Source organism: Pelophylax lessonae (assembly GCF_965119305.1).
Source record: "Pelophylax lessonae genome assembly, chromosome: 7".
NCBI classification, from domain to species: Eukaryota; Metazoa; Chordata; class Amphibia; order Anura; family Ranidae; genus Pelophylax; species Pelophylax lessonae.
In genome coordinates this window covers 29641807-29669750 of record NC_138774.1, presented here as the reverse complement: position 1 = coordinate 29669750, position 27944 = coordinate 29641807, and the positions used below count along the sequence as shown (strand labels likewise).

General features: G+C 44.2%; 1 protein-coding gene across 1 annotated transcript in view; it reads right to left on the bottom strand.

Annotated features, from left to right (window-relative positions):
* Positions 1–3712: 3712 nt before the first annotated feature.
* Positions 3713–27944, bottom strand: part of LOC309559326 (TRPM8 channel-associated factor homolog) — a 75869-nt gene continuing 51637 nt past the window's right edge. Inside the window, exons 6-8 of the mRNA XM_082262555.1 lie at positions 25513–25752; positions 15503–15837; positions 3713–4058 (exon numbers count right to left, since the gene is read on the bottom strand). Of these exons, the coding sequence (XP_082118681.1) occupies positions 3813–4058; positions 15503–15837; positions 25513–25752 (821 nt within the window). The 3' untranslated portion in view covers positions 3713–3812. The remainder of the gene's footprint in view (positions 4059–15502; positions 15838–25512; positions 25753–27944) is intronic.

Here is a 27944-nt window from a genome sequence, read left to right as displayed (position 1 = left end):
ACCCTTTGCATCTATAACAGCTTCAACTCTTCTGGGAAGGCTGTCCACAAGGTTTAGGAGTGTGTCTATGGGGATGTTTGACCATTCTTCCAGAAGTGCATTTGTGAGGTCAGACACTGATGTTGGATGAGAAGGCCTGGCCAGCAGTCTCCACTCTAATTCATCTCAGAGGTGTTCTGTCGGGTTGGGGTCAGGACTCTGTGCAGACCAGTCTAGTTCCTCCACCCCAAACTTGCTCATCCATGTCTTTATGGACCTTGCTTTGTGCACTGGTCCAAATCATTTGGTGGAGGGGGGTTATGGTGGGTGGTTTGTTTTGTTTTGGACTTGGCCCCTTAGTTCTAGTGAAGGGAACTCTTAAGGCGTCAGCATACCAAGACATTTTTTGACAATTTCATGCTCCCAACTTTGTGGGAACAGTTTGGGGATGGCCCCTTCCTGTTCCAACATGACCGTGCACCAGTGCACAAAGCAAGGTCTATAAAGACATGGATGAGCGAGTTTGGGGTGGAGGAGCTTGACTGGCCTGACCTAAACCCCATGAATTAGAGAGGACACTATGAGCCAGGCCTTCTCGTCCACAACATTGCCTGACCTCACAAAGGCGCTTCTGGAAGAATGGTCAAACATTCCCATAGACACACTCCTAAACCTTGTGGACAACCTTCACAGAAGAGTTGAAGCTGTTATAGCAGCAAAGCGTGGGCCAACTCAATATTGAACCCTACGGACTAAGACTGGGATGACAATAAAGTTAATTTGGGTGTAAAGGCAGGCGTCCCAATACTTTTGGTAATATAGTGTATCAAGAATATGAAATTTGTGGGTTTAGATATTCTTTAACCACTTGCCGACCGCTCACTCGAGCTCTACTGCGGCAAAGTGGTTAGTTCCCATCCAGCAACGTAGACCTACGTCGCTGGACTCCTCCCCTTGTGGGCGGCGCTCGCGTGCCGCCGGAGGCTTGCTCCTGCTGTATTCAGTCACAGCGGGAGTCGGGCCAGGGGAGGAGCGGCGGTGATCGCCGCTGCTCTTCCCCGATCGTCGGGAAATCGAGTTTGGAGATCCGCCCGCTTGTGTAAACAGAGCGGGCGGATCTCCTAAGTGACAGACAGTGACAGATTGCAGGGTTCAGCATAGCTGAACATGCGATCTGTCCTTGTGTCACTCAGTCACCTCCCCCCACACACGTTAGTAAGCACCAGGCATACATTAACCCCTCCCTCTCCAATAAAATTAACCCCTTCCTTGCCAGTGTCATTTTTACAGTAACAGTGCATATTTATAGCACTGATTACTGTAGTAATGTCACTGGTCCCCCAAAAGTGTCAAAAATGTCAGTCAAGGGTCCGATCTGTCCACCGCAATGTCGCAGTCCCGCAAAAAAATCGCAGATCGCCGCCATTACTCGTTAAAAAAAAAAACACCAAAAATGACAGAAATCTTTCCCTTAGTTAGTAAACGCAATAACTTTTGCGCAAACCAATCAAAATACGCGTATTGTGATTTTTTTTTTACCAAACATAGGTAGCAGAAATCAAATTGGCCAAAAATTTAAAAAAATTTTGATTTTTACATTTTTTGGGGGGGAATTTCATATTAAAAAAGTGAAAAATATTGTTATTTTTTCAAAATTTACGCTCTTTTTTTGTTTATAGCGCAAAAAGTAAAAATCGCACAGGTAATCAAATACCACCAAAAGAAAGCTCTGTTTGTGGGAAAAAAAAGGACGTACATTTAGTTTGGGTACGGCATCGCACGACCGCGCAATTGTCAGTTAAATTTGCACAGTGCCGAATCGCAAAATAGGCCCTGGTCAGGAAGGGGGTAAAATCTTCCGGGAGGCTTAAGTGGTTAATTGCAAATTTTTTGGGCAATATTTAAAACATTTGGTCATGAAACGCTGCTGAGGACAAGGGTTAATAAATGCAACATGGTTGGATTGTGCAGAGATAGAACACATTGATTTTCCTCGTATATTTATCAGACCAAAAGAGATAAAAAAAAGAGACTTTATTGCTATGGTTTGCTGAAAAGAAGGTGTTTAATTTGTGAAATAAATGGAACTTTATTCAAATGCAAGCAGTGTTCTGTGTGTCTACAGTGATCCTGAATTTCCTAGTATATTGCGAGTACATTATGAATTTATTACTGATGAAAGCAAAATGATAATTGTGAGCCACCTCTACTGATTTAATCTGCCCATACACAGCAGTTCATTAAATTGTTCATACAAATTCTCATCACTACAGTCAGAAATGATTGACATTTTGCCCTCATTGATCATTACAAAAATGAATGGATGGAAAAAATGTGGTGGAGCGGCAGCTAACACAGATAAGTAATATACCAAACTTATAAATAATCCTAAAACAAAATGTGTAGCGTCAAAAGTAAATGAACAACAATTAACCACTTAACGGCCGCCTACCGTAGATTTACTGCGGCAGGCAGCCGCTCCTGGGCAAAGCGACGTAGGTCTACGTCGCTCGCTCTCAGAAGGCTAGGGGGCGAGCGTGCGCCGGCGGCGGCGCGCTCCCATCCCCGCTCGTCAGCGGGGAAGCCGATGCGTGTGTCAGGCGGCTCCGATTGCCGCCTGACACCCGCAATCGTTTCCCGCTGAGAGAGAAGGACGGTCGGCTATTGTAAACACAGCTGACCGTTCTTCTCTCTGGAATGATCATAGAGCCCATGTGATCCTTCTATATAGGATCACAGGTCTCTATGGTCATTCCAGAAGCCCCCCACAGTTAGAATCACTCCCCTAGGCTCACATTTAATCCCTTGATCACCCATAATGTTAACCCCTTCCCTGCCAGTGTCATTATTACAGTAACAGTGCATATTTTTAGCACTGATTACTGTAGTAATGCCACTGGTCCCCCCAAAAGTGTCAAAAATGTCAGTTAGGGGTCCGATCTGTCCGTCGCAATGTCGCAGTCCCGCAAAAAATCGCAGATCCCTGCCATTACAAGTGAAAAAAAAAAACAATAAAAATTACATAAATCTTTCCCGTAGTTAGTAGACACGATAACATCTGCCCAAACCAAAAAAAATCGCAGATCCCCACCATTACAATAAAAAAAAAAAAAAAACAATAAAAATTACATAAATCTTTCCCGTAGTTTGTAGACACGATAACTTCTGCCCAAACCAATCAAAATACGCTTATTGCGTTTTTTTTTTTTTACCAAAAATATGTAGCAGAAAACAAGTTGGCCTAAAATGTTAAAATATTAAATTTTTTATTTTTTTTTTGAGAATGTCATATAGCAGAATGTGAAAAATATTGGTTTTTTTTTTTTTTTTCAAAATTGTCGCACTTTTTTTGTTTATAACGCAAAAAATCAAAATCAAACAGGTGATCAAATACATCAAAAGAAAGCTCTATTTGTGAGAAAAAAAGGATGTCAATTTAATTTGGGTACAGCGTCGCACGACCGCGCAATTGTCCGTTAAAGTAACGCAGTGCCGAATCGCATAGGACGTTATCAAGGAGTCATTATTGGACAAAACACTGAAAAAAATTATGTCTTAAGAATATTTATAAGTTTGGTATATTACTTATCTATGTTAGCTGCCACCCCACCACAGCGCACAGATAAACTTTTTTTTTTTTTCACTCAATTTTGTAATGGTCAATGGGGGCAAAATGGCAGCAATTTTTGACTGCAGTGATGAGAATTTGCGCTGCACATTTTTTCTTAAAATTGAATGAATGCCTTGAAAATGAACATTTCTGAACCAAATTATGACTGAGTATGGCTAGCTTGGCCTACTTTGGCTATGCAGAGACTCAGTCTTAGTAGTATTTACACAGTAAATTTCTTCATTGGGTTTTCTTCCCATTCAGGCAAGGAGGAAAGACTGTCACGGAGGTCCTTTTCAATGGGCCAACCCCAAGCTACAAAGAATGGGACCAAATTCTTCTGCACTTTTTTCGAGAATAATTCAGCCCAAAGGTTCATCTTGAATGTCACGTCTTTCTTGATGTTTTTGATGTTTCTATAGTCTGAGAAAAGCTTGATGTATGGCTCCCAACCAAAACCTTCTTGAAGCTGAAACATTTAAAAAAAGAAAATGTACCGCATTAAAAGTAACAGATAACAGCCACAAAATGGATTCCGTCATTCATTTCTTACCTAAAGAGACATTGTCACTAAATTAAAAAAAACTGCTAGAAAACTTGACCACTTAAATTTTCTAGCACAGCCCCCTTGCACATCTTTGCCCTCTTTTCTACTGGGAATGTCTAATTACAAGTGGAATACTATAGAGCAGCTTTTCTCAACCTTTTTAACACAGAGGAACCCTTGAAATATCTTTTCAGTCTCAGCAAACCCCTAAAAATGACTATATCTATATCACATGATACATTAGTGTGATGGTCATTAGGAAGAAAGTTCCTTACACTTGTGGTCATTGGAAGGAATTGCCCTCTAAAAGATAGCTAAAAAGATCAATGGTGTCAGTGGGAACTTATCTGAGAGGCAGTAGTTGCTCATTGCTCAAAGAACCCCAGCACCCTCTAGATGAACCTTAGGGTTCCATGGAACCCTGATTGAAAACCCCTGCTATAGAGCAGTGGTGGTCAACTTTCTTTATATAGGGGGCCAAAGTGCTGCACATAATATTCAGTGAATATTTAGTTTTTGGGACAGCAGACATTGAACAGGATGTGGTCAAAGGCAACGGGCAAGACATAGTAGATGGTCGGGGACTGTTGGCATGCTACAAGAGATGGTCAGAGACTGTGAACATGCTACAGGACATGGTCAGAGATTACCAGATTACCAGTATGCTACAAGAGATTGTCAGAGACTGCTTCAGGAGCCATAGACTGGAGACACAGTAGTGACTGCAGGGACCCTGAGGGCCACACAAAAAGTGCCAAAGGATTGCATGAGGACCCTGGGCCACAGACTGGGCACCAGGACTAAAGACTGTCACTTAAGTGACAACCCCGAGTCTTCTGGGGCTGCTGACTTCACATCCTAGATGGTGGCACGCAGTAGCAGTTTGATGCTGGCCATACACTATCCGAAAAATAGTTTGAAAATCTGTCATTTGGACTGTTCGTTTGTTTATCATTCAGTTAACCACTTAAGCCCCGGAAGATTTTACCCCCTTCCTGACCAGAGCCTATTTTGCGATTCGGCACTGCGTGATTTTAACGGACAATTGCGCAGTCGTGCGACACTGTACCCAAATTAAATTGACATCCTTTTTTTCCCTTAAACAGAGCTTTCTTTTGGTGGTATTTGATCACCTGTGCGATTTTTTGATCATGCGCTATAAACAAAAAAAGAGCGTCAATTTTGCAAAAATAACAATATTTTTCACATTTTTTATATGAAATTCCCCAAAAAAATGTAAAAATCAAAATTTTTTAACATTTTTGGCCAATTTGTTTTATGCTACATATGTTTGGTAAAAAAAAATCGCAAAAAGCGTATTTTTATTGGTTTGCGCAAAAGTTATCGCGTTTACTAACAAAGGGAAAGATTTTTGTAATTTTTGTTGTTTTTTTTTTAACGCGTAATGGCGGCAATCTGTGATTTTTTTTGCGGCACTGCGACATTGCGGCGGACATATCGGACCCTTGACTGACATTTTTGACACTTTTGGGGTTACCAGTGACATTTCTCCAGTAATCAGTGCTATACATATTCACTGTTACTGTAAAATTACACTGGCAGTGAAGGGGTTAACTTTTTTTTGAGAGGGAGGGGTGGTGTGTGTCCCTAGGGGCATGATTCTAACTGTGATTGGCTGTGGCTTGAGCTGTAGGAACAGTGATCAACGGTCCTACATAGCAGAACCGTATGATCACTGTTTCTACACAGGAGAGAATGACAGGCGGCTTGTTTACACTAGCCGCCTGCCTTTCTCCCTTCACAGCGACAATCGCCGAGTGACCGGCGGACATTGGGTCCGCTGGTCACATGCGCAGGGGGGGTCCGTGACCACGCGGGAGCTGGAGCGCGCCTCCGGGGGCGTGCGCTCGCTCCCTAGACCCTCACAGGCTAGCGACGTAGATCTACGTCACTCTGCCTGTGAGGGGCTGACTGCCGACGTAAATAGTCATGCGGCAGTCGGCAAGTGGTTAATGGGCACCGATAGAAAATTGTTTTTGAATTTATAGAGCCAAAAAATCTAAGGAACAGGTTGGAAAATTCTCCCAAACGAATGATAATTTTAAAGGTTAATGTGTTTTTCGCCTGTTAAAATGGAACTGTTTGCACTGCGCATATTTTACAAAACATATGAAAACCTGATTTGTTTATGTCCATTGAATGATTTATCAAATTAATCAAATCAAATTCAGTCATTACATGAAGGTACTATCGTTTGCTCCCATGGCTGAGTTTTCTTATTCGAAAACGAGTTTGAACGATTTTTCGGCTAGGGTATGGCCAGTGGCCTTGCGGTTCACCCGGCGGTCGGTTGTTCGCAGTCCGCCGATTTTGCAAACATATGGCGCTGTTCGCGGCGGCCATATTAGTTTACATTGGGGAGAACTTTGACCCATGGCACAGCCATCAGGTGGAACGGGACAGCCAATTAAAACATTGCAGCACATGGACATACCCCTACCTTATAAATAGACCTGACCTGGCGGCCATTTCACATTCTGCTTTTTGTCAGTGTAGGGAGAGGTTGGCTGTGTGCAGCAGGGAGAGATTGTCAGTGACACAGATCGCTCTGTTAAGGTCCACAAAAGTCATTTTAAGGGCTGGTATTTGGTATAGGTGTACTGTCTCTTTTGTCAGTGTAGGGAGTGGTTTGCAGAATGCACCAGGGACAGATCGTCAGTGACACAAATCGCTCTGTTATGGTCCACAAAAGTCCTTTTAAGGGCTGGTATTTGGTATAGGTGTACTATTCTTTGGTGTGCAGTGCACTATATAGGGGTGTAATACACTTATAATATACAGAGACTGCAGACGTGGCAGAAGAGATGGTAAGAGACTGCAGACGTAGCAGAAGAGATGGTCAGAGACTGCATACATTGCACAAGAGATGATCAGAGACCGCAGACATGGCACAAGAGATGGTCAGAGACTGCAGAAATGGCACAAGATATGCTGAGACTGCAGACATGGCACTAGAGATGGTCAGAGACTGCAGACATGGCACAATAGATGGTCAGAGACTGCAGACATGGCACTAGAGATGGTCAGAGACTGCAGACATGGCACAAGAGATGGTCAGAGACTGCATACATGGCACAAGGGATGATCAGAGACTGCATACATGGCACAAGGGATAATCAGAGACTGCATATATGGCACAAGAGATGATCAGAGACTGTATACAGTACATGTCACTAGAGATGGTCAGAGACTGTAGACATGGCCCAAGAGATGGTCAGACTGCAGACATTGCACAAGAGATGGTCAGAGACTGCATACATGGCACAAGGGATGATCAGAGACTGGATACATGGCACAAGGGATGATCAGAGACTGCATACATGGCACAAGAGATAGTCAGAGACTGCAGACATGGCACAAGAGATAGTCAGAGATAGTCATAGACTGCATACATGGCACAAGAGGTGGTCAGAGACTGCATACATGGCACAAGAGATGATCAGAGACTGCATACATGGCACAAGTGATGATCAGAGACTGCATACATGGCACAAGAGATGGTCAGAGACTGCATACATGGCACAGGAGATCATCAGAGATTGCATACATGGAACAATAGATCATTAGAGACTGGTTACATGGCACCAGAGATTGTTAGAGAATGCGGACATTACACATGAGATGGTCAGAGACTGCATTCATGGCACAAGAAACGGTCAGAGACTGCATTCATGGCACAAGGGATGATCAAAGACTGCATACGTGGCACAAGAGATGGTCAGAGACTGCATACATGGCACAAGAGATTGTCAGAGACTGCATACATGGCACAAGAGATTGTCAGAGACTGCATACATGGCACAAGAGATGGTCAGAGAATGCATACGTGTTACAAGAGATGATCAGAGACTGCATTCGTGGCACAAGATACGGTCAGAGACTGCATTCATGGCACAAGGGATGATCAAAGACTACATACGTGGCACAAGAGAAGGTCAGAGACTGCATACATGGCACAAGAGATGGTCAAACACTGAGTAAATGGCACAAGAGATTGTCAGAGACTGCATACATGGCACAAGAGATTGTCAGAGACTGCATACATGGCACAAGAGATGGTCAGAGAATGCAGACATGGCACAAGAGACGATCAGAGACTGCATACGTGTTACAAGAGATGGTCAAAAACTGCATACATGACACAAGAGTTGATCAGAGACTGTATACATGGCACATGAGATGGTCAGAGACTACATACATGGCACAAGAGATAGTCAGAGACTGCATACATGGCACAAGAGATGATCAGAGACTGCATACATGGAACAATAGATCATCAGAGACTGCATATATGGCACAAGAGATTGTCAGAGACTACATACATGGCACAAGGGAAGGTTAGAGATTGCATATATGGCACAAGAGACGATCAGAGAATGCATACATGTTACAAGAGATGGTCAGAGACTGCATACATGACACAAGAGATGATCAGAGACTGCATATATGGCACAAGAGATGATCAGAGACTGCATACAGTACATGTCACTAGAGATGGTCAGAGACTGTAGACATGGCCCAAGAGATGGTCAGACTGCAGACATTGCACAAGAGATGGTCAGAGACTGCATACATGGCACAAGGGATGATCAGAGACTGGATACATGGCACAAGGGATGATCAGAGACTGCATACATGGCACAAGAGATAGTCAGAGACTGCAGACATGGCACAAGAGATAGTCAGAGATAGTCAGAGACTGCATACATGGCACAAGAGGTGGTCAGAGACTGCATACATGGCACAAGAGATGATCAGAGACTGCATACATGGCACAAGGGATGATCAGAGACTGCATACATGGCACAAGAGATGGTCAGAGACTGCATACATGACAAAGGAGATCATCAGAGATTGCATACATGGAACAATAGATCATTAGAGACTGGTTACATGGCACCAGAGATTGTTAGAGAATGCGGACATTACACAAGAGATGGTCAGAGACTGCATTCATGGCACAAGAAACGGTCAGAGACTGCATTCATGGCACAAGGGATGATCAAAGACTGCATACGTGGCACAAGAGATGGTCAGAGACTGCATACATGGCACAAGACATTGTCAGAGACTGCATACATGGCACAAGAGATTGTCAGAGACTGCATACATGGCACAAGAGATGGTCAGAGAATGCAGACATGGCACAAGAGACGATCAGAGACTGCATACGTGTTACAAGAGATGATCAGAGACTGCATACGTGTTACAAGAGATGATCAGAGACTGCATTCATGGCACAAGAGACGGTCAGAGACTGCATTCATGGCACAAGGGATGATCAAAGACTACATACGTGGCACAAGAGAAGGTCAGAGACTGCATACATGGCACAAGAGATGGTCAAACACTGAATAAATGGCACAAGAGATTGTCAGAGACTGCATACATGGCACAAGAGATTGTCAGAGACTGCATACATGGCACAAGAGATGGTCAGAGAATGCAGACATGGCACAAGAGACGATCAGAGACTGCATACGTGTTACAAGAGATGGTCAAAAACTGCATTCATGACACAAGAGTTGATCAGAGACTGTATACATGGCACATGAGATGGTCAGAGACTACATACATGGCACAAGAGATTGTCAGAGACTGCATACATGGCACAAGGGAAGGTTAGAGATTGCATATATGGCACAAGAGACGATCAGAGAATGCATACATGTTACAAGAGATGGTCAGAGACTGCATACATGACACAAGAGATGATCAGAGACTGCATAGATAGCAAAAGAGATGATCAGAGACTGCATACATGGCACAAGAGATGGTCAGAGACTGCATACATGGCACAAGAGATCATCAGACACTGCATACATGACACAAGAGACAGTCAGAGACTGCTGGCATGGCACAAGGAAGAGTCAGAGACTGCAGGACTGGCACAAGAGACGGTCAGAGACTGCTGGCATGGCCCAAGAGACGGTCAGAGACTGCATACATGGCACAAGGGATGATCAGATACTGCGTACATGGCACAAGATATGGTCAGAAACTGCATACATAGTACAAGAGATGGTCAGAGACTACATACATGACACAAGAGACTGTCAGAGACAGCATACATGACACAAGAGGCTGTCAGAGACTGTATACATGGAACAATGGATGATGAGAGACTGCGGGCATGGGACAAGAAATAGTCATAGACTGCGGCCATGGCACAAGAGATGGTCAGAGACTGCATAAATGGCACAAGGGATGGTCAGAGACTGCGGCATGGCAAAAGGGATGGTCAGAGACTGCATACATGACACAAGAGGCTGTCAGAGACTAAGGCATGGCACAAGAGACAATCAGAGATTGCGTTCATGGCACAAGAGATGGTCAGAGACTGTGGGCAGGGCATAAGGAATAATCAAAGACTGTGGGCATGGCACAAGAGACAATCAGAGATTGCGGGCATGACACAAGAGATGGTCAGAGATTGTGGGCATGGCACAAGAGACGGTCAGAGACTGTGGGCATGGCACAAGAAATAATCAGAGACTGTGGGCATGGCACAAGAGATGGTCAGAGACTGTGGGCATAGCATAAGGAATAATCAAAGACTGTGGGCATGGCACAAGGAATAATCAGAGACTGTGGGCATAGCACAAGAGATGGTCAGAGACTGTGGGCATGGCATAAGGAATAATCAAAGACTGTGGGCATGGCACAAGAGACGGTCAGAGACTGTGGGCATGGCACAAGAAATAACCAGAGACTGTGGGCATGGCACAAGAGATGGTCGGAATCTGTGGACATGGCACAAGAGACAATCAGAGACTGCGGGCATGGCACAAGAGATGGTCAGAGACTGTGGGCATAGCATAAGGAATAATCAAAGACTGTGGGCCTGGCACAAGGAATAATCAGAGACTGTGGGCATGGCACAAGAGACAGTCAGAGACTGTGGCATGGCATAAGAAATAATCAGAGACTGAGGGCATGGCAAAAGGAATAATCACAGACTGTGGGCATTGCACAAGGAATAATCAGAGACTGTGGGCAGGGCTGCTACAACAATATTCACAGGCAGATTCTGACACCATAAAGCAAAAAGCAGCTTGCTTGCCCTACCTTCCAGAGATGGTAAAGAGAGATTTTCATCTGTGCTGTGCCACCAATGCCACTCATTCTCCTCCTGGGCTCTTTGCTGGCCTTGGCTTCTCCCACTGGTCGTGCTCAGCTCTAGGCTCCTCCCCGGACTCCCTTTCCTCTCACATGCTCTCCAGTTCAGCGGCGATTGTCTCTGTGTGCTGCTTAACTGGAGGCGTTCCTATCCCTCTCTCCCGAGGTGGGAGGAGAGATTTTCATCTTCAGGATCCAGCGATTCTTGCCTAGAGGGCTGAAGGGAGAGAGGGGGCAGAGTCTTTGAGCCTAGGGTGTCTCTCTGCCATCGCTGCATCTGGCAAAGGGGGGAGGAGTGCAGAACAGGTGAGCTGGTGAAGTTAACGGCACCTGGCCAGGGGTGTGCTGCACAATCTGTCAGTATCGGTAAACTAGGTACAGGTGGGAGCAGTGCCGGCCGCCACCACTAGGATAAGCACCTTGTGGGAAACCCCTGCTTTGGCGCCCCCCCTCTCCTGGCGTCCTCAGGCGGCCGCTTTGGCTGCCTTATGGCTGGCGCCGGGCCTGAGTCAGTGTAGTGTACAGGCATACTCCACTTTTAAAATGTATGGATATGTTGTAGTCCTGGGTCCCCCCTCAGTGCTCCCCAAGTTTTGTGTCCCTGTCACTTATAATTCGGGAGCAGTGCCATGCCAAGCTGTCCAATATTTCCCATAGAGGTCAATGTTAAAGACGGGGAGCAGTGCCATGTCAAGCTGACCAAGATTTCCCATGGATGCAAATGAGCACTGAAAGCTGAAAATTGGTCTGACAAGCGAGCGGTCCCTCCCCTCCTGAACCCTTCCAGGCTACTTGCCCTCAACATGGGGAGGGTGCTTTGGGGTGCCCCCCAAAGCACCTTGTCCTTATGTTGATGGGGACAAGGGCCTTTTCCCGACAACCCTGAGCTGTGGTTGTGGAGGTCTGCGGGTGGGGGACTTATCAGAAACTGTAAGCCTCCTTTAACAAGGGGGCCCCCAGATCCCAGCCTCCCCTTATGTGAATGGGTATCGGGTACCATAGGTGTGCGCAGCTTATTAAATCAGGGTGTGCACCCCAAAGCTCAAACACACGTGTTTGTGTGTGTCTACATATATATGACCCCAGCACATTTATCTCCCTGCCGGCACATTGAAAGGCAAGTGCCTAAAGACTTCTCTTATGGCAGAGCCAGTAAGAGAGAGATTTTTGCCATCTTCCTGCCGGCACAAAAAGTGATAATGTTAATGTACATGGGGTGATTAGGGTGTGCCCAGACACACCTGCCACATCCTGTGCGCATGCCTATGTCGGGTACATAGAACCCCTACCCTTTCCAAAAAAGTGTAAAAAAGTAAAAACCACAGAACACAGTCTTTGACAAGTCCTTAATTAAAAAGTAAAAAAAAAAAAATAGTGTCCCTCGATGTAAATCCATCGTCAATCACGATGCCCACCGACCTGAAAAATAGAAAGAATTTCAAAAACGCTTCGCCTCTTCCGAGGCTACCCACCGTATGGCGTTCTTCAGCTTTGACAGCTCTTTTATAGGCAAGGGGTGGGGCCACCCGGTTACGACACCCGGTGGCGCCGCCCTCTTCTGATGTCACATGATGTCACGTGATGTCAGAAGGGGCGGCGCCACCTGGTGACGTACCTGGGTGGCCCTCCCCCTTGCCTATAAAAGGGCTGTCAAAGCTGAAGAGCGGCATACAGCAGGTAGCCTCGGAATAGGCAAAGCATTTTTGAGTTTTTTTCTATTTTTCGGGTCAGCGGGCGTTATGATTGATGATGCTGATGTGCAAAATTGCCAATAGATCGCTTTGTGTTTCGCTATGCAGCTTCTTCAGGAAGTCTTAAAAAGATGGACGAAGGGTACCCAGCATTCTCTTAGATAGAGGCTGTGAATTAGTAGTGGTAGTAAGGGTGTTCCTAGCTGGAACTGACCACTGTATGGAGGCATCCTTCCTGTGACGGACCCATGGCTCATATGGATGCCGATCCAATCTGGGTGGGATAACCCCTCAGGCAGGGAGACAGTGGCTTCTGGCTAAGGAGCATACTGCTCAGCACTGTTGTGCTCATTTATTCATGTGATGGTTTTTATGTATTGATAATTTTAATATGTTATCACAATAAAATTTGTATGGATTTACACATTTAAGGATTGCACATGTCTTTTTGAGATTAACAAGTGAATGCCTTAAAAGTCCTATCATCCAGGCTTAATCTTTAATGCTCAAATAACCTAAATACATTTATGATAAATTGTCCTACAGGGTGATCAGTCCAATTGAATTGGATACCTATACTCCTCCTAGCCGGCGATATTAAGCATATTATCCACATTATGTTATACATGATCTGAATACACGAGTGTGGCAGCTCTCTCCTTATATGGTCCCAACGCCTGCCCCGGGAGATGGTAGGCCTGGTGCATGACTTTATGGGGTCAGTATGTATATAGACATTTGTACTTTTAGATGCACATGTGCTGTACTATTACATATATTTATAATTATGGGATATGTGGTCAATATACATTATTTTTTGTAGAAGAAATGTCTTGAAGGTCTCTCTTGCCCTGAAGAAGCCTCTGGCGAAACGCGTCGGCTCTTTGAGGACCTACAGACTATATGTGCTATGAGACATAATTGTTGCCAATTTGGTATTTTGTATTGATGATTCCTTAGGGAATACGGTTGTTTTATGTAAAATTTTGCATGCATACGTATATCTTTTTTATTCTTATGTTATAATAAATTGATTTTACTTAAATACTGTTGTATTTGTGACCATCCCTCCTTCATTGGCCTTGAAAATCCCGCCTTTTTTTTCTTTGTGATTATTGTTCATTATTGGGATGTTGGCCTCTATCTCACGGTAATTTTCTATTAACCTAAATAACCTCTTCTTATATGTTTCACAAGGAGCAGCAGTGCCGAATTCTTCTGGTTTTGCTCTATAAACAGCCAAGACTGAGATGTAGAAACCAGGGGCGTAACTACAGGGGTTGCAGGGGTTGCAATCGCTACCGGGCCCCATGCTCCAGGGGGCCCGGTAGCAAACCAGTGGGTGAACTTCCAGGATCGCAAAGGTCACACTTGCGACCGGACCCTGGCATTGCACCACTGTGGGGAGGCCCCAAGATTGCAGGAAGGGGGCCCACAAGATTGCAGGAAGGGGGCCCACTGCAGAACCTGCTGCGGGACCGCAATAAAAGGCCATGCAACGAGTGTAAAGAGCCCCAGGATTAGTGGGAAGAGCCCTGGGCTTGAAGGTAAGGGCCCCGGCCAGGGGTCTGGGGGGCCCTTCATGGTTTCTTGCATCAGGGCCCTGAAGGTTCTAGTTACGCCTCTGGTAGAAACTGAAAAAAACTGATCATCAACTTTCTTGTTTAGATTTTTAATGATAGAAGGAAGATTCTCTAGTTAAAGTGATACTAAAAACACACTGTGCAATTTACATTGTCCCTTCTATCTCGGTATGTGGATGATGGCACTGTAATTATATTAATAAAAAAACAACATCGAAGTAATATTTTTTCTAATCAATATCCAGCTGTTATATGACCCAGCTCTCTCCCAGCCTGTCTGCAGGGAAACAAAAGCAGGAGGAGCTTCCAGTCCTCTAATGCTGGTCACATGTTCAAAAAAAAAATAGCCTTTGGAATACAGAGTAAAAATAAATAACTAATATGAATAAACTGTTCAAAATTGCCATAGAAATATATATTTGAAATCAAATCTTTATTATTTTTCTTTTTTGCAATAACATAGTATGGGTGGATTTCTGCCAGCCACAGGCTGTGTCATGCCCCTACAGCCTGTGTCTTAGAATAAGGGGGAGGTGAAGCCTCCATTAATATACATGCAGTATCCAACCCCTATTGAGATTAGCTGAATAGTGGGCATGGAGGAGGAGGAAGAGAGTGGGCTGTCATTTACCACTCTGTATACGCCTACATATGTGACTCTATATTTGCATGGGCTACTCAGATGTGATAAGGAGGAAATGCTCACACATAGAAACTCACTGCAAACTGAGCATGTGCAAAGCTGTCAACACTGCTTTGCAAAATCCCTAGCTGAATTGGGGACATGCACAGAAGGGGGAGACAGCGAGCAGCAGGATCAACCAGGTTTTTTTTTCAGAATACAGAAAAGGAATCTCATAGTGACTAAGTGAGCATGAACAACATGTAATACACCATTTATAGATAATTTTTATGATGTGGGTTTAGTGACATTTTAACTTTCTCTTTTTACCTGTAGATACGTTTCCAAACAGACCCATACATTCCAGCTGGACAGCCGAGCTCCGCCTTGTAAATATTTCCTTATCCTTTCCTCTCTTTTTTGTGGCCGGAGATCAGGATGAGCCTTCTCTCTTTGAATTCCAAAAACATTTTCATATACATAGACAGACCACAGGTTGCAGAAGGCCTCATTAGTGTGAGGAGGAATTGCACATTCTTTTCTCTCCAAGTTGTGTCCGAGTTCATGAAAAACACCCCACATATCTTTTTTAATATTGTCAAAGGACACCAGGGCCTCAACGGATTGCAAATGACACATGATGGGATAACCGGCATGCATCCAGCCTATCAAAGCAAGAGATTGCAATTTGTACATTTGTCTTTGAAAATAAATCACACATTGATGTATATAAAAAACACTATATTACCAAAAGTATTGGGACGCCTGCCTTTACACACACATGAACTTTAATGGCATCCCAGTCTTAGTCCATAGGGTTCAATATTGAGTTGGCCCACCCTTTGCAGCTATAACAGCTTCAACTCTTCTGGGAAGGCTGTCCACAAGGTTTAGGAGTGTGTCTATGGGAATGTTTGACCATTCTTCCAGGGGCTCATTTGTAAATTAAGGCACAGATGTTGGGTGAGAAGGCCTGGCTCGCAGTCTCTGCTCTAATTCATCCCGAAGGTGTTCTATCTGGTTGAGGTCAGGACTCTGTGCAGGCCAGTCAAGTTCCTCCACCCCAAACTCGCTCATCCATGTCTTTATGGACCTTGCTTTGTGCACTGGTGTGTAGTCATGTTGGAACACGATGTAAGTAACAGAGTCTCCACATGGCAAACCTAGATGGATGACAATAAAAGACAATCCAGTGCTCCCTGTAGCCACACGAGTTATTTAACCACTCGCTGACCAGCTGCCGCAGTTATATGGCGGCAGGTCGGGTGGTTCCCACAAATCGGCGGTCTGTGGTAGCGATCCTGGGGGCGCTAGCGGTAGTCGGTTCCAGCAACTCGCCAGCGGGAAAACCAATCCATGGGGCCAGCGGCCGTGATTGCCACCAGGCACCCGCGATCGCTTCCCGTGAAGAGAGAGCGGCGGTCTGCTGTTGTAAACACAGAAGAACTTTGTTCCCTCAGGAATTAATACAGAGCTCCTGTGTTCCTCCTATTTAGGAACACAGATCTCTGTATTGATTTCATAAGCCCATCCCCCCACAGTTAGAAACACCCCCTAGGCTCATTTTAAACCCTTGATTGCCCCTGGGTTAACCTTTTCCCTGCCAGTGTCATTATTACAGTAACAGTGCATATTTTTAGCCAACACTGGTCCCCCCAAAAGTGTCGAAAATGTCAGTTAGGGGGTCCAGTCTGTCCGCCGCAATGTCGAAGTCCCGCTAAAAATCTCTGATCACCGCCATTACTAGTAGAAAAAAAAATGACATAAATCTTTTCCCTAGTTTGCAGATGCAATAACTTTTGCGCAGCCGCAAAACAATCAAAATATGCGCTTATTGGGATTTTTTTTTTACCAAAAATATGTAGCAAAATACAACTTGGCCTAAAATGATGAAAAAATTTGGCTTTTAATTTTTTTTTTTTTTTTTGGGAATGTTATATAGCAGAAAGTGAAAAATATTGCTTTTTTTTCCGAATTGTCGCTCTTTTTTTGTTTATAGCGCAAAAAATAAAATCGCACAGGTGATCAAATACCACCAAAACAAAGTTCTATTTGTGGGAAAAAAGGACATCAATTTTATTTAGGTACAGAGTTGCACGACCGCGCAATTGTCCTTTAAAATTACGCAGTGCCGAATCACAAAAAATGGCCTGGTCATTAAGGGGGGAAATCTTCAGCTCCATAAGTGGTTAAAAAAGGGTTAAAGTTCACTTATAAATGTAGCACTTCCACCAAGTACATGTTGCTTTTTCAATGTACAAATTAACCATAAAGATGGATCCTGCTGACGTCTCACCTACGGATGTTACGTGTACGGGGGAGGAGTAACATATGACGTCACCCGCGGCCATCTTTATGGTTGATTTGTACATTGAAAACGCCGACAACATGCAACATGTTGTTGGCGTTTTCAGTGTACAAATCAATCATAAAGATGGATCCCGCTGGCGAAGTCCTGCCTATGGACGTAACGCGTACGGGAGAAGAAGCAATGTATGGCGTCACCTGCAGTCAACTTTATGGTTGATTTGTACATTGAAAAGGGAGACAACATGCACTTGGTGGAAGTGCTATATTTGTAATTTAATTTTAACCCTTTTTTTTAAATAAATTGTGTGGCTACAGAGAGCATTAGATTGTATTTTTTATTCTCGTCCATCTATGTTTGCCATGTGGAGATTCTGTTACTTACATCATGAGCTGATTGCTGGAGACAATACCCCCTGATGTGGGAAAGTGCTGTGTGACCTTTCTGGGTCGAATCAAGGAGGTGAGAGACAGATTTTGCCTGTGGTGGATGGGCTGGAATCACTCCCCACACTTGCACATTTTTATTGGACACATCTTATTCCACAGCGGGTGTCATCCTGATATCTCCTAGATATATGTTTTATGGACTTATTTTATTGTTTTGTTCGTACTTAATTTTTTCGCATTTTTTTTATATTATATGTTTATTGAGGGTTTGTGTTTATGACCTTGTAGTGTTCAGCAGGCAAATTATATTTACTATTTGCTCATTTTTAATTGTATCTGTGCTGACTATTGCTAGTTATTGGTACTATATTGGTAATATCTCTGAAATTCAAGATGTAGCTTGGTGTAGTAAGATGTTCGCATGGGTGTTCTATCACATTACCGCTACCTGTCAGATAATGAAGTGTTCGGAGCGTATAGTGCCATGGAACGCATGTTGGAACATATAGTGCATGCGCAGCATTTTTTGTTTGGAACGTCACTTCTGTTACACGATCTGACAGGTAGCTGTAATCTGATAGAACACTGGCAATGGGAACCAGGAGTGTTCAGGACAGTTTGTTGTCTACATAGGTCCTACTGCACAGCTGAGCACAGTTGTTATTTTTATTTTATGACACCCTATTCCTAAAGAAAGCACTTTTTATGGGTGAAACATATTGATGTGGTGGGCAGGGCCGCTGATAGGGGGGGACCACCAGCCCTCTTGTAGGGGGCCCTAGCGCACAGGGGGGCCCACACAGTGAGGGGGATTAGTGATGGGCAACAAATACAGAAATCTTCCTCCAGCACCTGAATCTGATCTGTCCCTCTCCCTGCTATCAGCTTTTATCTGCTGAGAAAGAGACAGTTGTCCCTCACTAATCTCCCTCCCTTGTGTGGGCCCCCCTCTCAGCAATGGCTCTAATGTTATCTCTGCTCAGGAGTTTATTTGTAAATTGTAACTTTGTTTCTCTCTCTCTGTCTCTCTGATCACTGAGCTCCAACTTGCCCAGCCTGTATATTTTCTCATCTCATCTTTTTTATTTAACATAGTTTTTTTTTTTTTTAGATTTAGCAGGAATTATGCGAGTTATGTTATATTTGCGTCTGCTAATAGTGATTTTGTTGTAATTTTAGCTAAATATATCTTTAATATTTTCTTGGGGGGGCCCTGCCAGGTAGTCTGTACGGGGCCCCGCGATTTCTAACAGCAGCCCTGGTGGTGGGGTTAGGTTTTTTACAATCTACTGTGCATAGATAGTGTAGGACCCACTGATAATGGGGTACTTTGACGTAGTGGTGGGCTTGAGCACGATATGGCCATATGGTGGGACCAAATCCCCATTTTTATTTATGGATTGTCTCCATATTTGAGAGTCATTTCTTTTGCATGTGTGCGCTATTCTTTTTTAATATACATGTCGCTTGGTTCATAGCTGCACCGGCTTTAGATATACATGTTCAGGGTTTGCTCCCCCAATTTTTTGCTTGTTTATTATGTATTCGGTCTGACCAGACTTCTGAGGTTGAGCACCCCACCCCCCACACACACCTGTACTCTATCAGTGTCCACTATCAAGTAAATATAGGAGGAGTCCCTTGTAGTGCATTAGCACATCTCTCCCAGCAAGGAGTGTTGTCTCCAAGCGTTAGAGAGGCTAGATTCACCATTTTTTTATGGATAGTGTAGGACCCACTGATAATGGGGTACTTTGACGTAGTGGTGGGCTTGAGCAAGATATGGCCATATGGTGGGACCAAATCCCCATTTTTATTTATGGATTGTCTCCATATTTGAGAGTCATTTCTTTTGCATGTGTGCGCTATTCTTTTTTAATATACATGTCGCTTGGTTCATAGCTGCACCGGCTTTAGATATACATGTTCAGGCTTTGCTCCCCCAATTTTTTGCTTGTTTATTATGTATTCGGTCTGACCAGACTTCTGAGGTTGAGCACCCCACCCCCCACACACACCTGTACTCTATCAGTGTCCACTATCAAGTAAATATAGCAGGAGTCCCTTGTAGTGCATTAGTACATCTCTCCCAGCAAGGAGTGTTGTCTGCAAGGGTTAGAGAGGCTGGATTCACCATTTTTTTATGGATAGTGTAGGACCCACTGATAATGGGGTACTTTGACGTAGTGGTGGGCTTGAGCACGATATGGCCATATGGTGGGACCAAATCCCCATTTTTATTTATGGATTGTCTCCATATTTGAGAGTAATTTCTTTTGCATGTGTGCGCTATTCTTTTTTAATATACACGTCGCTTGGTTCATAGCTGCACCGGCTTTAGATATACATGTTCAGGGTTTGCTCCCCCAATTTTTCGCTTGTTTATTATGTATTCCATCTGACCAGACTTCTGAGGTTGAACACCCCACCCCCCACACATACATAGTGTCCACTATCAAGTAGATATAGGAGGAGTCCCTTGTAGTGCATTAGCACATCTCTCCCAGCAAGGAGTGTTGTCTCCAAGGGTTAGAGAGGCTGGATTCACCCCTTTTTTTATGGATAGTGTAGGACCCACTGATAATGGGGTACTTTGACGTAGTGGTGGGCTTGAGCACGATATGGCCATATGGTGGGACCAAATCCCCATTTTATTTATGGATTGTCTCCATATTTGAGAGTCATTTCTTTTGCATGTGTGCGCTATTCTTTTTTAATATACATGTCGCTTGGTTCATAGCTGCACCGGCTTTAGATATACATGTTCAGGGTTTGCTCCCCCAATTTTTTGCTTGTTTATTATGTATTCGGTCTGACCAGACTTCTGAGGTTGAGCACCCCACCCCCCACACACACCTGTACTCTATCAGTGTCCACTATCAAGTAAATATAGGAGGAGTCCCTTGTAGTGCATTAGCACATCTCTCCCAGCAAGGAGTGTTGTCTCCAAGCGTTAGAGAGGCTAGATTCGCCCCTTTTTTATAGATAGTGTAGGACCCACTGATAATGGGGTACTTTGTACTGAAACTTGACTTCTGACACTCTGGTTAGCTCAAAAGTCCTGAACACTGCTCCCTCCAGTCCTTCCTGACTGAGGTAGCCTCTGTAACTGCTTCTGCTGCAACTCTAAACACTGTACACTGCACGCTTTACACTTCCACTGTACACTGAACACTTCAGGGCCCAAACACTGGCACCCCCTTTACACTTCAGGGTCCACTCACTGGCACCCCTTTACACTTCAGGGTCAACATTGGCAACCCCTTTACACTTGTTCCTGCACCGGGTAGCTAGCTCCCGGATCCCTCTGACCTTCTCCGGAGTGGTCCCCTCTCACTAGGCAGACCCCCAGGGGCAGTTTGCAGTACTAACGAACTGGCAATGCTTTCCTGAAACTCGACCCCTCTCAGCTCCGCTGGTCCTTGGCACACCGGATCCTCTCTGCGGCTCAGCTCAGCCCTCTGTCCCCTCAGGCAAGCCACCTGGGACACCAGATTCCTCTGACAGGAGGAGAGACAGCTGTACTCTCCCTCCTGGGACTCTGCTTCCTGCCAAAGATGTTGCGTCATGTGCTCCCCTCAAACTTATACCCACTCCCAGAATGCTGTGCGGCAGAATCTGCCTATCTGGGGTAGATACAGGCTTGGGTGAGCCATTTCCCTCCACTGCCCAATGAGAACCCTCTCCTTGAGCACAGTGGGGAGACTCTCTCTTTAAGGTAGACTGTATTGCTGAGACTTCAGGGCCCTACCTGGCGTCCCCTTTACCCCCTGATCTTCAGGGCTTGGCACCCCCCTTTCCTGTATCATTCTGGGTTAGCTGGCTCCTTGATCCCCTTAACCCTGTTGGAGTGGTCCTCTCTCTTAGGCAGAACCCTGGGCAGATGCTTAAGTACTCACGACCCTGTTTTTCAAGAAGTAGTCTGCCCAGCAGCTCCACTTGGTCAGCACACTGGATCCTTCTGCAGCACAGCTCAACCCGTGGTCCCTAGGCTGACTGCCTGGGCCCCCTTCCTCACTTCAGCAGGAGGAGAGACAGCCGTCCACCTCCTCCTGGGACTTTGCTCCCACCAAAAGACACTCTGTCACATGCCCTCCCCAGATTTATTCCCAATCGCAGGATACACTGCGGCAATGCCCACCCAATGGGACAGTCATAAACCCTGGTGTGCTATTGGCTAGGTTTCCTCCACTGTCCAACAAGGTCCCTCATTGGATACAGTGGGGAGACTCCCCAGACTCAACAGGTCAAACCTGAAAGCATGCGACAGGCTAACTAACAGATCAGGCCCTCCTGATAAGCAGAACAGGGCCACACATATGCTTTGCCTAGCACCTACCTGGGTGGGTGCTACATCAAGAAAGAAAAAAACACACTTAAAGGGGTTTATAATAGGATCCAAAATCCGATCATAGCAATATTAACCAAATACAGAACATATACACTGGGATGACAGGCCAACACTCAAACAGGGGCCGCCAAGTGACCTGATCAAAATGAAACTATATGTTGAGGTCATTAAAGGGCTATCTATATTAGGTAATTAGTCAAGGCGGGTCCCATATGTGTCACAGGGAGAAATCAAGGAAAGGGCACAAATCACTACAGAATCGATAATAAAGGCCATTATAAAAAAGACTAATAGGAATAGGTTTCATTGATACCTGGTGGGGACGTTGCCCCTAGTCTCTCAATCCGCATAGTTTCAGTTTGAAGACTGAAATTATCCCAATCACCACCCCTGGGATTCGGGGGGGGACCACCTCTAGGGCGAAAAATGAGACCACTGAATTGTCAAACCTATGGCAATCCTATGACAACCTATGATAACCTTGCCGTTGCCCGAGTAATACACATGGTCTTTAATTCTTTGGCCAAGCTCCCGTATAGTCTTGCCGACATAAAACGCTTGACAATGGCAAATCAAATAAACTATCCCTTGTGTTTTGTAGTTGGCATATTGTCGCGATTGATGCCAATAACCATTGAGCAGGCGTATACACTTCCCCTCTAAAAATCCAAGGGCATCAATGGCACTCTCCACAAAGATAAGTGCCTTTAAGTTTAGGAGTCAATTCATCTTGGTTTCGATAGTGACTCGAGGTGAGTTTATCCCGTAAAGAGTTGGCTCTTCTGAATACCAGTTCTGGGGGGTTTCGTACGTGTTTCGATAATGTATAATCCTCACTAAGTAAATACCAGTGTCGAGACATTAATGACCTTAAAGATTGTTCATGAGCAGAATATTGCCTAATGAACTTGACAGTATCTATTAGAGTTTTGGGATTCTCCCCATAAAGTAGGTTGTGCCTGGAGCGAGTCTTGGCTCTGTTATAGGCCTTTCTTAGGAGTGATTTGGAATAGCCATGAAAGAATAGCCTCTGATTAAGGGCATTGGATTGAACAGCGAAGTCATCATCCGACGAACTGTTCCTATGCAAGCGCAGATACTGTGTGTACGGCATGGTTCTAATGAGGGAGGGGGGGGGGTGGATGGGAACTCGATGTGTGTAGTATAGTGTTGCCTGCACTTGGTTGACACGTCCTACATCTTTCCTTGAAGCCCTTAATGTGAATGAATTTAATCTTAAATTTATATACACCTTCAGTAATGAGTGTATTTCTTTCCTGGACCTCACCTTGCCCATTGATACAGATGGATATATTTCCACAGACCTATACCGCAAACCGAATGTGGGCAACATGATACTACACCCATTGAGTTCCCATCCAGCCTCCCTCATTAGAAGCATACCATATGCACAGTATCTGCGATTGCGTAGGAACTGTTCTTCGGATGATAACTTCGCTTTCCAATCCAATGCCCTTAAGCAGAGTCTATTAGTTTGTGGTCAGTGCTTTAAGTCGGCCTGTATGCACTGGTACTCAGTACTGCCACTTTCAAATATGGCTCTTGAGCATACCGCCACCTCTCCATGTGCCTTAGCGTACCAGTACGCTCATTTTGGACATCTGTGCCCTCAATTGACCCCCCCCATGAATATTTCCCACTCCAGAGCCAAACCAGTCACTACCAGTGAGTCCCCCTGCTCCGGAGTCCCAGCCCAGGCCAGGGGGGTGCTCTGTGGGGACCCTGATGTGGGGTGGGGGAGGGGACGAAAAAATCTGTAGGCTATAATAGAGTACCGGCACCTCTTTTGGGCCACTTAAAGCACTGTTCGTGGCTATTCCAAATCACTCCTAAGGAAGGCCTATAACAGAGCCAAGGCTCATTCCAGGGATGACCTGCTTTATGGGGAGAATCCCAAAACTGTAATAGGTACTTTCAAGTTCATTATGCTATATTCTGCTTATGAACCACCCTTAAGGTCATTAATGTCTCGACACTGGCATTTATTTACTGAGGATGAGGGATGGGCTTGATGTTTGAGCCGAACGTAAGTTCAACTCGAACATCAGCTGTTTGTGTGTTTGCAGAACACAAAAACAAAATGGTGTGCTCGGCGGGAAGTTCGCCCACCGGTGAGCGCCCCATAATGCACTGTGCTGGTGCAGTGAATAAATTACTGATGATTGGCCAAAGCATGCACATGACCTGTATGCTTTGGCCAATCACAGCATAGTGTCCTGTCAGAGCAGTGATTGGCCAAAGGCAGGGTGAAGAGTATACGCCTGCCCAATGGTCAATGGCATAGATCACGACAATATGCCGACTGCAAATGATTTGCCAATGTCAAGCGTTTTATGTCAGCAAGACTATACGGGAGCCAAAGAATTAGAGACCATGTGTATTACTCAGGCAACGGGAAGGTTCCACCCTGCCTGCCTGCCTGCCTGTGCGCCCTCAGCTCCTGTGGGAGACACTCAGGGCCATCTCCAGCTTCAATGCCATTTTCATGTGAGCTGCCATGTAAGTTTTTGGGAGTTTTGGGGCCTTGCTCCCCCTTCCTTCCGCCCTTTTTTTCCCCTTTTTCATTTTTTGCATTTACCCTCATTGTGCCTTCATTCCCCATCTATTTTTTTTATAGATTTTTAACATACATCTACTCCTGATGAAGTGGCGACTTGGGTCCACGAAATGCGTTGAGGTTACGATGTTTGTAATATACCAAACTATTCTACTACTTGGAATTTGAACTCTTCTGATGTCATGAATATATTTAATTACTTTATTACCATTTGGAATTAGCCCTGTTGGTTATTTTGCAATTTAATTTGGGGATTACCTAGCAGCTTTTTTACCACTTGGATGATTTTATCTTCCATGTGTGTACATCTGTATGTACCAATAAATGTTGTTTACAATTTCCCTGCCAGCCTCTTCATGTCTTTCATTTAAAGTCCCAACCTTTCTTTTTATTTACTGAAGAAGCAATCTATCCGCAAAACATGTCGAGTGTTCCTGACTCCCCCCTATAATGGCCTCCCTTGCTATGGGAAGCATTAAGGTGGTTGTCTATAAATTAGAGAAAAAGCTGTATATCATGCTATGATCATCTACTACTATTTTAGTTGATTTTTTTTTATACTGTTTAATTCTCAGATTTGTGACTCTTTGAGTTTGCGTGTGTTTTTCTTACTGGTGTATTTAATAAACTTTGTACAATTACGGTATCATTAAAGTCCACAGTGCCTCCATTATTTTCTTTCTGTGTTAGGATGCAAAGTCAGCTATAACTTACCTGCTGATATTTGAATGTCTGCTACAAACCTTTCCTTTCTGTCAAGTACAGGTGGCAAGACGGAAAGTTTCAAAATTGCTTCCATGATCTTGTCCCAGACGGCAAGAATTTCTGTAGGTTTTTTCAATTTACGAACTGAATTTGATGGGACAGTTAAGATAATGTTCTTTGATTCAAGCTCAGCCCAAGGGGATGGATAATTATAAATGGTTTCAACCCATAAGGTGTCACTAGTTTCACCTGTAACAAATAAAAAATATGTTCAAATTAATAGTCTGTTTCTCGTGCTTTTTAAGACCAGACCTTTTTTTTGACATTTGTCAAGTAAAAAATCAGCATTTTTTGCAAGAAAATTACTCAAAACCCCCTAGCCACCCTAAAGAATAAAATGGCGGTTGTTGCAATATTTTATGCCACACTATATTTGCCCAGCGGCCTTTTAACCACTTTACCACCGGAGGATTTTGCTGTCTTACGTCCAGGCCACTTTTTGCGATTCGGCACTGTGCGACTTTAACTGACAATTGCGGAGTCGTGCGACGCTGTACCCAAACTAAATTTACGTTCTTTTTTTCCCACAAACCGAGCTTTCTTTTGGTGGTATTTGATCACCTGTGCGATTTTTACTTTTTGCGCTATAAACAAAAAAAGAGCGTCAATTTTGAAAAAACAACAATATTTTTCACATTTTTTTTATATGAAATTCCCCCCCAAAAAATTTAAAAATCTAAATTTTTTTACATTTTTGGTCAATTTGTTTTCTGCTACATATGTTTGGTAAAAAAAAATCACAATAAGCGTATTTTGATTGGTTTGCGCAAAAGTTATTGCGTTTACTAACTAAGGGAAAGATTTGTCATTTTTTGTGTTTTTTTTTTTAACGAGGAATGGCGGCGATCTGCGATTTTTTTTTGCGGGACTGCGACATTGCGGTGGACAGATCGGACCCTTGACAGACATTTTTGACATTTTTAAGGGTACCAGTGACATTACTACAGTAATCAGTGCTACAAATATGCAGAGTTGTATAAAGTACTCAAAACCCATACTTGAGTAAAAGTACAAGTGCTCAATCAAAAAGTGACTTGAGTAGAAGTATTCAACATTTTTTGTACTTAAGTATTGCAAGTAGTTTTTTTTTTAAATTTTGCTACTCAAGTTCTGAAAGTAAAAGTACCAGTAGTTTTGAAAAAAAAATACTACTCAAGTACTGAAAGTAAAAGTACAAGTACTGTGTTATGTAGTTATTAAAGAAAGAAGTCAAAAGTTTGAACATCATATTGTTTTTTATTATTTCAAATGCAGCTTTTATTTATACATACAGTAGCATTTATTTTCGTATGCGCTGATAATACACATGTTTTGAGCTTCATGAAACCTGCCATCTACTGTTCTGGCAGTGGTAATTTGTATAATAGTAACGAGTAACTATGCAGCACAAAAAAAAATATTGGAGTAGAAGTATTGAAATCATTGAAAAAATGTAGTGAAGTAAAAGTGGAAGTAGGAGAAAAAAATTCTACTCTAGGAAAGTACAGATACCGCCTTTCCGTACTTAAGTACAGTAGTGAAGTAGTTCTACTTAGTTACTATACATCTCTGCAAATATGCACTGTTACTGTAAAAATGACACTAGCAGGGAAGGGGTTAATTTTATTGGAGAGAGAGGGGTTAATGTATGCCTGGTGCTTACTAACGTGTGTGGGGGGAGGTGACTGAGTGACACAGGGACAGATCGCAGGTTCAGCTAGGCTGAACCCTGCAATCTGTTACTGTCTGTCACTTAGGAGATCCGCCTGCTTTGTTTACACAAGCGGGCGGATCTCCAGACTCGATTTCCGGATGATCGGGGAAGAGCAGCAGCGATCGCCGCCGCTCCTCCCTGGCCCGACTCCCGCTGTGAATGAATACAGCGGGAGCGAACCTCAGGCAGCGCGCGTGCGCCAACCACACGGGGAGGAGTCCAGTGACGTAGGAACTAACCACTTTGCCGCAGTAGAGCTCCAGTGAGCTCCAGTGAAAATCCACTCCCCCGCCAAAAAAAAAAATCAATCAAGAACTTATCTGCATGCTTTCCCCCTAAGCATAAATTACCTGCTGAAATTCCCCCTTCTAGCACAAATCTTTACCCTCCATCCCACACCAGCTCAAAGCTCTCCTCATATGCCCCCAGCACAACCACCCCCCCTCCAGAAAAGAAAAAAAAAGCCCCCTCCTGGCACAAGTCCTCTACTGCTCAAATTTTCACTCTAAGTACAAATACTCTCCCCCCACACTAAAAATCCCCCCCTTCAAGCACAAAGTCCCCTCCCCCAATCCCCATCCTAGCACAAATTCCTCCCACAAATTTTCCCTCCTAGCCCAAATCCCCCCCAAAAAATGTCCCCTCTATGGTTTTACTTTTATGGCACAAACCCCCCAAATCCCCCCTC